Here is a 14,040-nt window from a genome sequence, read left to right on the forward strand (position 1 = left end):
TTTTCAATGGCTCCGAGAAGGAATCTCTATCTTGACCTTAGGGCCTCTTCTGGGGGAGGCTCTCAGGGTCTTCCGAGTGAAAGAAAGAACGGATGGCTGGCTAGATGGATGAATGGATGAGCAAATTAAAGAGTAAAGAAATAAATATGTACAGAGACCAGTTAATGTCTCCTAGGGAAAGGAAACAAGCCTATTCTCCCCAGATAGCTCTGCCAATTCTGATGAGCTAACACAAACACAAGCTCTTGGAACAGAGGGGACAGATGGAAGTGGGGATGTCTTAGGGCGATCTCTCGCCCCTCTGCACTCTGAGGCCCAGGCCCTGCCATGACCAGCAGTGTCCCTGAACACAACTAGACTCTGGTCAGGTCAGGAGGTAGCCCTCGGTGCCAGGAGCAGGCTTTCCTGGGGCAATGGTGCAGGGTGTGCTCCTCATATCTGACGACTTCTGTGACCCCAGCTGAGTGGTGCATGGGGACGGAGCCACAGCACAGTGGGGTCTGTAGGGATCCTTGCCTGTGAGACCGCTATGGCATGCATCTGCTTACTATTAAATGTTTCCCAGCTGAGGCTCACGCTCTCCCCAGGCCCCCAGAGCCAGCAAGAGGTCAGAAAGTCAAGGCAGCAAGAGCCAGAGGGACAGCCCCAGAGAAAGTGACCCTCAGCTGTTGAGAGGAGCCTCAAGCACCATTTCCTTTTTCTCTGGAGATGGGAAAAGTGCCAACACAGAAATCTCAGGCCTCCTAGATCTCTCCAGGGTGGAGTCTTGGAGAAGGGAGGGAAGAGAGGCAGGGCAGGAAGGTGGTGCATGTGTCCAAGTGGCTGTGGGGCGAGGGGACTGACACCCCCTTCCTTCTAAAATAAAAAGACAGAAACTTCACCCCCTCTGCTGTCTCCTTCCCATTTTTCTTCAGCTCAAAGAGAGGCACAGAGCTGACCAATGGTCTCTGCGAGAGGAGGCTAGACCTCTTAGCCTCGACTTTCCTTTGCCCTTCACTTCATGAGACAGAGGAATGTGTGGATGCAGAAGGAAGCCCAGAGGTTTGGGGGCCAACTCCACTGCAGAGTGGCAGGGAGAGGTGGTTCCACAAGGGCGGCCTAGGTAACCACTGGGCAGTCATCAGGCCAGTGGGACGCTGTGTGTGGATTCTGCCATGGCAGCCCAATCCCCTGCCAAAGGTACTACCAGGGATCTCAGGAAAGAACCCAGCCCCTCCCCCTGGCCGCCCATGGAATGATGTTCTGTGGCCAACCGGGTACCAAAGGATACATGTGCTGTATTAACATGAACACTAATGACAAACGCACTACAGTAGTGGGCACATCATAGATACATAGAATATTCTCTCTATAGTCTGAACATAGATATAAAATAAGTTATACTCGCTTTTGTTTTCCATCACAGTGGGAGCATAGCATACAAAGTGACTGGTTCAGTGGCCGTGAAGCAAATCAGGGGAGAGACCATGGAGGCGGGAGCAGGGCATGGAGAATGGTGGGGATGTGTCGAGGACACTGCAGCTGCTGGCGGTCCTGCCAGGGACACCTCAGACCTCTGAGCTGTCCTTCTGAGAGTCAGCATGAGGTCCCACATCACAGAGTCAGTGACTGTATTTGCATTGGGATGACTCAGCTCTGGTGGGAGGTGGAGCAGGGACAGGCAGCAGCAGCATCCAGCAGGCAGGCCCACTCTCCTGCTGACGCTGTTGGACTGCGGCAATTTTAGGAACATGGGGCACAGAGCCAGAAGGCACGGTTTGCTTCTGCGATGTGACAGATGGCCAGACTGATGGCCCACCAAGGGCTGCTGGCCCTTCCCGCTCGCCAGCCGGCTCTGGGAAGCGGAGGGGCCTGCAAGCTGAGCTCGCTCTCTGTGGCTGGTCGTGGGCTAGCGATGCTGAGATCTTTGAGGCAGAAGGAAGAGCGAGGCCCTGGCTCTGAATCCTTCTCCATCATGTGTGACCTCTGGGACTTTGGAAGGTCCCTTAAACTTGAGCCCGAGGCCGCAAGAAGGGAGTTCAGGGCCATGTCTCTTCAAGGCGGGGACCTGGGTTCAAGGCCGGGCCCTGATTCCCGGGGATGCCTCTCCTCCCCGCCCACTCCTTGCAGCAGCCCCTTCCCACACACCTCCCGACCTCGGAGCAGATTTCATATTAGGAAGCCAAAGACAGGGAGAAAGCTCAGAAAACAAAGTGAATTGTCTAGTAAGTGAAAAGTATTTCCATCTGTCCTGAGTCCAGGGAATGTGGAGGTGGGTGGGCCATGTGGGCGGTGAACTACCTGCCTCTGCAGGAGGAGGCGGGCCTCTGGGCAGGGGAAGACGGAAAGGAGAGAGGGATGGAAACGGAGGCTTGGGAGCTGGGACCCTGTGCTTCTGCCGATGCTGAGAACTTGTGTCCAGCCTGGAAACCTGGGGATGGCTGATCCCTCTCACCTGCTGTGCGGTTCTCCAGATCTGTGCCCGTGAGTGAGTGTGTGTGTGTGTGTGTGTGTGTGTGTGTGTCCAGCTCTCCCATCTCCTGTAACACCTGCCTGCTCTGAACCTCCTCCTCCCATCACTCGGCAACTTTCCTCTTGGATGGTGGCAGGAGGTGGGCGGGCAGCTCGTTGGGCAGCTCATGCCCCTCCAGCTTGACCTTGATGAGGTGGTTGGCCAGTGCGAACTCCTCGTCATCCAGCATGCCATCCTTGTCAGTGTCCGCCAGCTTCCAGATCTTGCCCAGCACGCTGTTGGGCAGCTTGGAGCGCAACATCTCCTTTTTGGCATTGGCACCCGTGATCTTGCCGTCCACCGGTGACAGGGTATAGAAGATCTCGTCGTACATGGGCTTGTCCCTGGCCACGATCCACTCAGCATCACCGATGCCCTCTCCAGCCCCCTCCCCGTAGCCGTGCCCGAAGGGGCCATGCCGGGTGCCCTCGAACGCGCCACCCTTCACCATCGGGGCGGGCCGCTGCGACTCCTCCTGGCGCACCAGCACCATGAGCTGGGCAATGTCGTGGCTCAGCATGTCATCCACCACCTCCAGCAGCTTGCTTTTCAGGGGCTGGAATTTACTAAAGTCCTGGGCCTGCAGCTGGTCCTGGGGAGAGGGGGGAGAAAAGAAGGTGAGGCAGGAAGACAGTGGGCGGAGTGCCTTCCCCTGAGGGGGAGGCTGTCTTCCACTAATGCGGGGATGCCCACAGCCCTTTGGCCTGAAGCCAAACTGAGCCACATCAAAATCATAAAAGATATGAGAGAGGAGGAGGAAAGCAGGCACATTGTGTTGAGGTTGGGATTTTTCAGGAGAGAGTAGAACCGCTTCAGGGGCTGGGAAGCAGCGAGACGGAGCTTGGGGGTCTCTCTACTTTAATAAGGTTACACTTGAAAACACAGAGTGCTTTTACTACATGGTCTTATTCGCTCCTCTAGTGCCCTTCTGAGGGAGGGAAATCACATTTCGTCCCCATTTAGGGAGGAAAAACTGAGGCCAAGGCAGCTAAACACAAATCATAATAAGAGCCCAGGGTTACCCCTAACCAGCTGTCCTTAATCAGGATGCTCCTCGGAATCACCGGGAGAGAGTTTTCACTGACTGGCTCCCCTCTCGAAGCTCCTGACACAGTAGAAGCAGCGGGCACGCAGATTTTGCAACAGCTCCCCTCCTGGCCTCCCCACGACACCCCCGCCACATGGTAAGAGAAACTCGCTCCACTTTGCACCTTCTTGTGATTTTTTGAAAGGTCCTGAGTCTAGAACGCCCGGCTTCCCCTGGGCCTCAGGAGTGACGAGGTGAGAGCTCTCTGCTCCCGCCCTGGCTAGGCCACAGCAACCTCAGGACCCGGGGAAGAGGCCAGTGCACAGGGATAGGCTGGGGACAGGCACCTCGAGTTCCTGCAGAAAAATTCCACCAACACCCACAGCTACATTCCAAGAGCGAGTGTTAGCTTGGGCGTTTCTCATCTCCCTTCAAGGACAGGCTGAACCAGGGCAGAGGGGGCTGGGAGGGGAGGAGGGCAGGGGATGACCAGCTGTTTTCCTGCCCTCAGGGCCTGACCTCTCAAGGTCCCTCGGGTCTCTGTCCACAGCTAGGTGTGTTTGGTGGGTTCCCAATATCTTCCAGGGGCACAGTGGCTGCTTCCCCCCGCGCCCCCATACATTCCCCCAAAGGACAGCCACTTATGTTATTGATCAGCATACCTAATAGCAGGAGATGGACTCATTTATGTTGTGAAAGAATCTCTCACATTAAAAAAGAGGTTGTATGGTCCCTTTCAAACATCAGCTTCCCAAATGCTTGATTACAGATCATTAAATTCTTAATGGAAAGAGAAACTAAAAGTTGACCATGTGCCAGGGCACGGTGGATTGAGACACAAGTAACGTTAAAGTAATTTCTCCCATCCAAGTACTAACCAGGCCTGACCCTGCTTAGCTTCCGAGATCAGACGAGATCGGGCTCGTTCAGGGTGGTATGGCCGTAGACACGTTAAAGTAATTTCTGAAGTTAGTGACGGGCTTGCGGTAGGCGGTTATAGGAATGAATGGATACATGAACAAATGTATATTTTGAATGTCTGTTTTTTAAATCAGGTAGGAAACTAAAAGTGCCTATTTGAGAGTCTAGGGCAGGGTTGGGCAAACTTTTTGACTCGAGGGCCACAATGGGTTCTTAAACTGGACCGGAGGGCCGGAACAAAAGCATGGATGGAGTGTTTGTGTGAACTAATATAAATTCAAAGTAAACATCATTACATAAAAGGGTACGGGTTTTTTTTTTTTTTTTAGTTTTATTCATTTCAAATGGGCCGGATCCGGCCCGCGGGCTGTAGTTTGCCCACCTCTGCTCTAGGGAGTTCTGAAACCCCAGTCTTGAGCTGAGAAACTGGTTCCCAAGCTTAAGATCGAAGTCAGCAACAAGAGCAAAGTCAATATCACTGCTACGTCTGCGGCTATTAGAGAATTTCTCTAATTCTCTGATTTTTAAAAAACACCATATTTTGATATAATACAGAGCCATGAGAAGTTTCAAAAATTACATGGATAGGTAAGTCCCTTTTGCTCATCACCCAGCTTCCCTGGTGGTAACATCTTACTTCATTTCAAGGGCGAGTCTGTGCTGGGCTTTGTACTGAGTACCTTATAAGTATTATCTCACGGATGCTCACAGCATCCATAGCTGAGTATGACTTACAGATGAACAGAGAGAGGATCAGAGAGGATTCAGCTGGTATGGGGAGGTAGTTTCTTGCTTGGACTGTGGGGACAGCTCCTGGCTTTTCTATTAGCAGCCCATGTGAATACTACACTCAGAAAACTGCAGGCAGTTAACTGCGAAGATTAATTATCTTTGTATATTGCAATTTGCTAATCCATCAAAGGAGGATGAAAATGCCTTCTGCAGAGGGCTGATTTGGGGAATGACATGAGTCACCATGTGTGATGGTCCCTGGCTCAAGAGAGGGGCCTGTAGTGGGCTCCAAAGATGGCACGCTCCTGTGCAGACTTCTTCTCCATGGCCTATGTCCCCAGCCACTCCTACATACTTGGGGGCCTGGAGAACCTTCATTAGGTGACTTGTCCTATTTCACAGGACGTGGTGGCTGTGACTAGGGAACTGGAGGTACAGATCCCAAACATCATGGGACACCCCTGTCCTACTAGGATCGCTGGGGCTCCACATTTCTCTCCAGCCCCAGATAGGACACCTGCTAGGCCAGTGACAGCAGCAGGAAGGACAGACCTAGGGCATCTCCTCCATACTCAGGCTGCTCACTGTCCTTTGTCCTGGAGCCCCAGACCCTGGTTACCTGCATCCTCTTCAGGTTGGGAAAGTCCCCAGGCGAGATCTGGTGCTCCCGCTCGATCCGGCCGTAAATCTCAGCCAGGTTGTTCACCAGCTCCTTCTTCTTGTTGTCCTTCCCGAACACGGAGGGCATCTCCTTCTTCAGAGAGCTGATGATGTAGGCATGGACCTGAGAAATGGGCAGAGAGAACGCTTCTGATCAAGACCTCGACCCATTCCTTCCTTTTTGGTGGCTCGCATCCATCTCTTCCCATAAACCCCTCCTCCTCCTGCTCCTACTTCCGGAATAATTTCTGTCCACCCTCTTGCTCTCACACTTCCTGCAGCACTGAGCTGTTTTTCTAGATCTCGGGAAAGGCGAGATTGTGGGGAGGTTAAGGTCAAGGCAATAGCAGGGATGGTAATACTGGAGATGATGCTGATGAGGAAGACAACAACAATAGCTAACATTTACTGAGCACTTTTGAGGACACAGGCATGGCAATAAAGGGTTTTACATTCTTATTCTACTCTATCCTCCAACCCTTTCATTTCACAGGTGAGGAAACAGGAGACTGAGGGCCTTGCTGGGGGTGGGATCAGTTTATAAACAGTGGAGTGGAGCTCCAATCTGGCCATCTGACCCCAGGGCCTGTGATCATATCAACCCCAGTATCCTGCCCCCAGTGTGGGCATGGCTGAAGCTCATGATGCAGTAGCTACAGAACATGCTCACATGGGCAGGCAATGGTCAAGGTTGCAGGTAGCTCTTGCAGCTGACCTTCCTGCCCCCAAACACTTGGTGCCACCCATGCTGCCCATCCCCCCAAGGGCGGCCTCACCTTGGCCAGCCTGGCTCTCTTGATGAGGTCATTGAGCTTGCGCAGGGCAGCGTTTCGGGGCAGACTCTGAATGTCCTTGAACAGGTCCTGCTCCTCGGCCTCAAAGAGCTTCCGGTTGTCAGGGATGAGAAGGGGGTGGGACCAGAAGGAGCCGATGTAGACCCGGATCACCTCCGGGGTGTTCACTATCTTCCCCAGGGACCACATGAGGGCCCCGTACACCCGCATCAGCTGCTGGGTCTCGATCTGGTCGGCCTTGTTCAGCACCACGCGGATCTTATCCTCGTGGTTCTTGAGGGCCTTGATGACTTCTGAGAACTCATCAGAGATGTCCAGCTTGTGGGCGTCAAAGAGCAGGATGATGCGGTCAACCCGCTCGGCGAACCACTCGAGGACAGCAGCAAAGTCATACCCTGCAGGCAGAGCGACAGTCAGGGGGAGGGGCATTTGGGGCTTTGGGGAGATGCACCAGGTGCAGGAGAAATAATACCATCTAGGGAGTCAGATCTGGGTTCAAATTCTGATTCTTCCACTGTTTTTACTATTTGGCCTTGAGCAAGTTACTCTGTGTCTCCAAGTCAGTGCGTTTTCATCTATCAATGGGCATGCCGATAGTACCTCATTAAGAGAACTATAAGGACTAAATACACCGAAAGCCCAGCATATAGTAGCTGCTCAATAAATGCTAATTATTATTAGCACCATTAGTCCTATTTAGTCTTTTGATTTGGGGAAACCGGCCCTCTCCATCAAGAAGCAGGGCCTAGGAAAGTGCTTTGGGGGCCAGGCTCTGCCCAGTGACCAGGCAGGGATAGTATCAGTGCCACCTAGAAACAGTCACCCAGTGACTCATCCAGGACCACCCTGCTTGTAGGAGGCAGTGGTGGGGCGCGGTACATAGCTCTCTAGCCCCAGATCCAGTGCTTGCTCCAGCTGGCAAGATGTTTACAGCTTGACTTCATTTCACACTCACAGCACCCTCTGAGGTAGGTGGGGTGAGGAGTATCATTCCCACTTTCCAGAGGAGGAAACAGGTTCAGAGATGAGGTGAGAGTTAAACAGCAGGCAAGGGGTGGGGCCAGGACTGCACCTGGCCAACGGGTCCCTGTGCTCCCTGCACATGCCACGAGGACAGCAGTCCAGCACCTGGCCACATCCCTGTCTACCCGCTCTACCCTGTCCTGCCCTCCCCACTGCACAGGCCCAGCCAGCAGCTCCTACAGAGCCTGGGAGGCCTGTGCATTCCCGTTCCAGGTAGGCCTGCAGCCCACAGCCAGCACCTGCTCCCCTGCCTGCGCCGCCCCAGGGATAGCTCCTGGCTATTTCTAATCGTCCCTGTGGCATAGCCTGGTACACTGGTTGCTCCCACCTCCCAAAGGCAGTCCTTCAGAACTGTGGGCAGGAAGGGGGCAGAGGGATCAGAAAATCAGGGCAACCTCCAGGACGGGTGTTTAACCCTTTGTACGCAATTAAATTCAAAATATTGTGGAGTGTGGAGATGGTCTCTGTTTTGGATGCATGGCAGTTAACCGGCTAATTGTGCCCTAGACTCGGCTTATGTACAGCCAGGAGTGGGAGCAGCTGAAAGGCAGGTGCCGGAGCCAATAAGGAAAAGGGCAGGGGACTGGCTCTCCCATGTAGTCACTGTGTGGCCTTGGGCAAATCTGAACCTCAGTTTTCTCAGCTATAAAATGGGGACAACAACTGACTAATGAGGGGTCAGTGGCAGAACTATGGCAACAGGATCCGACTGCAGAGGGAGGGGCTGTGCTGAGTCTGGAGGCTCTGCCCCAGTGCCTGGGGTGGACAGAACACCAGTGACAGGCCCCCTTTCCCTCACTGGTCCCAGAAATGGCTCTCAGACCCATAACGAGAGCTCTAGAGCACCTGCAGCAGCCTGAGGCTTGTGACATAAGATATGGCCATGGGTGGGGGAGATTCGAGCCCCAAGAGACGGAGGGCGAAGCTGGCCTTCCTGGAATTGCTTACAGCAAGTCCGCTGGCTCCAAGAAATCTGGACTACAGGCGCCCGGCCCAGAGACTGGGCAGCCTGCAGGGACCCGGGCCTCTCCCCACGGCCCCCAGGCTCCAGCCGACTGGCAAGAGAGTATTCCTAAGTAATGCCAGGCAGGCGGAAATCAATGAGACAAACCCAATAAGCAAGGCAGCTCCTTAATGACCCACTGGCTTCCTTCGCAGTCTAAAGAGAAATGCAGGGGATAAGGCAGCACATTTGCCACGCAATCTCATTGATCCTCATAACTCTGCTGATGCCAGGGGTAAACAGGGCATGCACATCTTATAGGGAAGGGAGAGGGAACAGAGATGTTAAGGGGCTGGCCCAAGCTCACACAGCCAGGTGGTGGCAAATGGGACTAGAACCCAGATCCTCGACTCTTGTCCACCTTCCCTTCTTGCTCAGAGCCATGTGCCAGGCTGAGCCCAGAGGGCTGAGCCCTCAGAACAGGCAGTTACTTATGGTCCTGCTCTGCCAGCCCCCAAATTTCTTTCAAGATTTAAAATAAAATAAAATAATAACAAGGCATCGATTTCCAAAAAGTAGGAAGAATTGAGATGACTACCGGGAACAAATGCCACACTGCATGCTTTCCAGAAGAAGCCTGCAGGCTGTCAGCAAGCCCTTTGGAAGGCATCGGGACTCTCCTGCTGCCCCAGTGTAAGGCCCAGGAGGCCCCTAAGTGCCGGCCCTGCTCCAGCAAGGGTGCCAGGGACGGGCCAGGGCTGTGAGAGTCAGCCCAGACCCTCCAACGTTCCCCAGGGGATGAGTCTGCCTTCATGCCTACTCCCCACCTCCATGAAAATGGGCTGAGAAGCCACTAGACTGGGAGTCAGGAGGCCGGAGTTCCCATTGCAGTGTTGAGACCTGGGCAAGGGGTTCACCTGCTGTAGAGCTGCTGAGCTCACCTGTGCAGGAAGGGGCTTACTGAGCGGGATGTGAGCTCCATGTCCCAGGGGGTGCTTTTGCAGGGTGGGGCCGGTGGGGATTTCTAGCTGAGCAGCCGGGAAATGCGGTTCCCCAGTGAGAGGACACTCAGGCTTCCGGGACCCACCCACTTCTGTTGCTTCCTTGCTCCTTCCCAGTAATGAGTCTGGGCCGGGCACATCCTGTCACTTCCCGGAATGCCTCCCTGCCCCTCTGCTGCCCACCTAGTGCATCTCCATCCGGAGACAACTACTGCGCGTGACCTCCCAGGCCCAGGTTCTGGGGTGCCCCCCGCGTTCTCCCACCCCACAAGGCACCTACCCCAGGCCTGGGCAATGGGGCCATACCCTGAGCAAGGACCACACTTTGTCCAGCTCTGGCCTGGGGTCTGAGTCCTCCTCCGTGAAGCCTGAGGCCTGGGGAGCCCTTGGGAGCAGCTCACTTTCCACATGGGGCCCAATGGAGGCTCTGCCAATGTCACAAGGGTGCCTTTTTCTGGGAGACACAGCCCTGTGCCAGGCACGAGGCTTGGACGCAGCAGAATGTGGCCTGGATTTCAGGCTCCCCACCCCCCTGAGCAGGGTTGGAGGTTCCCTGCCCTGGGCTGGCTGAAGGGAGGAAAGAAGTGCCTATCTGCCCTGTGACCAAACCCAGAGCTCTGAGGGCCCCAGACCACAGCCAGATAAAGTGCGTTTGGTTCTATGTACACACTTGGGGGTGTGTGTGTGCACATGTGTATATGAGTGTGGGTGTTTATGTGTGGATGTGTATATGAGTGTGGGTGTATGTATGTGGATGTGTGTATATGACTGTAGGTGTATATGTATGTGGGTGCATATGAGTGTGGGTATATGAGTGTGGGTGCATATGAGTGTGGGTGTATATGTGTGTGTGGATGTGTGTATATGACTGTGGGTGTATATGTGTGTGGGTGTATATGAGTGTGGATGTGTATATGAGTGTGGGTGCATATGAGTGTGGGTGTATATGAGTGTGGGTGTTTATGTGTGTGGATGTATATGTGTATGGATGTATATATGAGTGTGGGTATATATGAGTGTAGATGTATACGTGTGTGGATGTGTGTATATGAGTGTGGATGTGTATATTTGTGTGAGTGTGTGTATATGAGTGTGGGAGTATATGTGTATGGATGTAGGTATGAGTGTGAGTATATATGAGTGTGGGAGTATAATGAGTGTGGATGTATATGTATATGGATGTATATATGAGTGTGGGTGTATATGAGTATAGATGTATACGTGTGTGGATGTGTGTATATGAGTGTGGATGTATATGTGTATGGATGTATGTATGAGTGTGGGTGTATATGAGTGTGGGTGTATATGTGTATGGATATAGGTATGAGTGTGAGTATATATGAGTGTGGGAGTATATGAGTGTGGATGTACATGTGTGGATGTATGTATATGAGTGTGGGTGTTTATGTGTGTAGGTATAAGCTGGAGCCTCCAGCTTCTACGGCTCTGTGAGGAAGGAGGAGGAGGGACTCTGCATACTGGAAACCTTCCTCATTTGGGGTCCCCTGACATCTGGGAGTGTGTGACCCTCCCTCCCCTGATTTCCTGGTCTCCTTGGAGAGCTGAGTCAGCACTGCCCGGGCTGATGATGCAGTGCTGCGGCCCAGCTCCCAGCTCCGGTTTCCACCACAGGCTGCTTTGCTAGCAGCTGCACTTGTAGTCTGGACGCAGGAGGGCAGCGAACAAACTGGCCTGGGCAGCACTCATGGGGCATCACTTCTCCCAGAGGTGGGGCTTAGTCACGTGAGATGGGAGAGGATAGGAAGATGGCCAAGCAGCCAATCTGCACAGGGCAGCCGCTGAGGCCTGAAGATGAAGGCAGGAGAGAAGGCAGAGGGGTAGAGGAAGCATGGAATGGGACGGGAGCTGAGGAAGGCAGGGATCCCCGAAGCAGGGCGGCCACACACAGCTGCACAGGCTGTGCACCCACAGCTGCAGGGAGGCCATGCACACAGATTACCCTGGGGCTGCGGAGCGGTGGCCCTGGCTGGCAGGTCAGGGGAAAGGAGGGAGCGCTCTGAGATCCAGACCCAGAGCTGATGCCCATGTGTCCATGACCATCCATGGACCTCACAAGGTCATACGATGGGTCGTTACTCCTCGTTACACATGGGAACAGTGAGACCCAGGGGGACATGTGACCTGTTGAGAGCCGCGCAGGTTCTAAACCCCCATCTCTGAACTTGAGTCCAGCCTCCTTGGAAACCTCCAGACCCACCTGTCAGGCAGCACTGGCCTTGCAGGTGCAGGCCCACCCACCTTTAGGGATTGAAGTCTGGCTCTCCAGAGCCACCTGGAGGAGACAGGCTGCCCGTGGGAATCAGTGCAGCCTGGGGGAGCGGGTGCTGGTGCTGGCAGGCCGTGACCAGGCGGAGGGGGTGTCCGAGCCTCCTGCTGCAGCACAGGCAGCCTGCAGAACACACCTGTCTGTCTGTCTGGGTCACAGAGCACAGGGGCCCAGGGAAGCAGACAGCCAGCTAAGGGTTCAGGTGAGGCGAGAGTTCCAGCCGCTGCCCAGGCCAAAGCCGTTCCTTCCCGGATGCTGACTGCCGAGTGCTGATTTGGCTCTAGCCCAGCTCCCAGCTCCGCTATCGGATGGGTGTGCCTCGTCTGCTTTTCTTGCCAGAGATACAGGGCACAGAGAGGGTAGGGCGTCACCCGGGGCACACAGCACGCTGTGGCTGGGGAGGCTGGGGGTGAGGAGCCGGGAGCAGTTGTTTGTAGCTTTGAACAGCATCGGTCTAGAGGCGGTAAAAGGCAGTGATGATGGTGAGGATCTCTAACACCTCATGCTAACTGGGCGCTGCTATGTGCCAGGCAGAAGGCTCTTAATCTGTGTTATTTCTTTTAATCCTCAAACAACCTACCCGGTAGATAGAATTATTTCTCCCTACTTTACAGCTGAACCAACCAGAGCAAACAGACCTGCCCCAGTTCATGCCGCCAGGAGGTGGCAGAGGCAGGCTTGGAACCCTGGCAGTCTGGCTCGAGTTCCAGCTCCTAACCACCCTGGGGGCGGCCTCCCTCATGAGCGGTTACCCCCTTTCTGTCTGGAGTGAGCAGTTTTCAAAGTGCTCTCACATCCCAGCTCCCGTTCCCAGGCCCAGAGCATGCTGTCCTCACGCTGTGGAGCTGAAGTTCTCTGCCTCGCCCGCCGGCCCTGCAGGGCTGCAAGCTCCGGGGCGGAGACTGCAGGGACTTCAGAAGCAACCAGGGTCCGGCCCGCGTTAGGTGTCGCTTGGAGCATGAATAACCTCGATGAGGGAGGAAAGGCAGATACTGATGTCTCCCTTTTACAGAGGAGAAGACAGAGGCCAGCTATCTCCTGAGCCACAGTAGACCCACCCTTGTCCCCTGGCCACTGCCTCGGACCATCCCATACAGCACACAGGGCAGCACTGGCTCATCAGGGGACAGCAAGGCCCTGGAGGCCTCGCTCCTGGTATGGAAGCGAGAGAACATACCAGGAAGAACAGAGCACAGAGCCAGCCGACCCTACCTCGGCTGATCCTCTGCTTTTCCCCAGAGAGGATGCCTGGCGTGTCGATGATGCTGATGCTCTCCAGCACGGGGTTGGGCAGCTGGGCACACACGAACCTGCAAGGACGACAGGAGTCCGAGGTGAGCCACTGTCCTCTCATTGCCTCTCACACACCCTTGTTTCAGCCGCATGCCCACCTTCCCTGCTCGGGGGGCAGTGGTTCAGAAACCTGGCTGCCTTCCCATGCAGACGCCCAGCTCCAGGTCAGACTTAGCCCCAATGCTGGGCCCAAGACCTGTATGCTGAGGAAGCTCCCGGGGGATCCTGGGCAGCCAGGGTCCTACACTGTGACCCCTGCTGTCAGGGACACCAAGATGTCCAGAACTCGAGCCCTGCTCCCAGGGAACCCAGTCTGGTGAGGAGAGGAGGCATGCAGGTGGCCAACCCGAGGGAGGCCAAGCGAAGGGTTGGGGAGATCCAAGGTGGAGAGATGGAGTCCAGGACAGCTTCCTGGAGGACGCGGCACTGGAACTGGCCTTAATGAAGGGGTCACACCACCCAGAAACATTTGTTTATGCCTCAAAGGGCTATCCAAATATCAAACTTTGCTATTAGGATAGCAGTCAAGCCTTATTCAAGGAAACATTTATAGTGTTACATCCTGGAGTCTCAACATACACGCTGGTAAACCTAACTTAGATCCTTCTTACTTCAGCCTTCTCTCTCATATGCCATTTTTGGTGGAAGCTAAAAAGGTGTCTTACTCTCCCACGTATATTATGTGAAATGGCAGAGATGCAGGACACATGGGAAAAGAAGTGGGGGCGGGGGGAGGGCTTCACAGAGGAGGCCGAACTTGAACTAAAACTTCAAAAGATAATCAGCATTTGCCAGGCAGATAAGAGTGCAGGCAGGAAGCCTGTGTGTGTGTGTGTGTGTGTGTGTGTGTGTGTGTGTGTGTGTGTAT

The 14,040-nt window shown here is 54.3% G+C and overlaps 1 protein-coding gene across 1 annotated transcript in view; it reads right to left on the reverse strand.

Annotated features, from left to right (window-relative positions):
* Nucleotides 1-2,398: 2,398 nt before the first annotated feature.
* EHD3 (EH-domain containing 3) overlaps nt 2,399-14,040 on the reverse strand; it is a 42,001-nt gene continuing 30,359 nt past the window's right edge. The window contains exons 3-6 of the mRNA XM_005886055.2: nt 13,092-13,189; nt 6,608-7,020; nt 5,791-5,955; nt 2,399-3,083 (exon numbers count right to left, since the gene is read on the reverse strand). Coding sequence (XP_005886117.1) covers nt 2,556-3,083; nt 5,791-5,955; nt 6,608-7,020; nt 13,092-13,189 — 1,204 coding nt within the window. The 3' untranslated portion in view covers nt 2,399-2,555. The remainder of the gene's footprint in view (nt 3,084-5,790; nt 5,956-6,607; nt 7,021-13,091; nt 13,190-14,040) is intronic.

The sequence above is a fragment of the Myotis brandtii genome, unplaced genomic scaffold (assembly GCF_000412655.1).
Source record: "Myotis brandtii unplaced genomic scaffold, ASM41265v1 scaffold953, whole genome shotgun sequence".
Classification (NCBI taxonomy): Eukaryota; Metazoa; Chordata; class Mammalia; order Chiroptera; family Vespertilionidae; genus Myotis; species Myotis brandtii.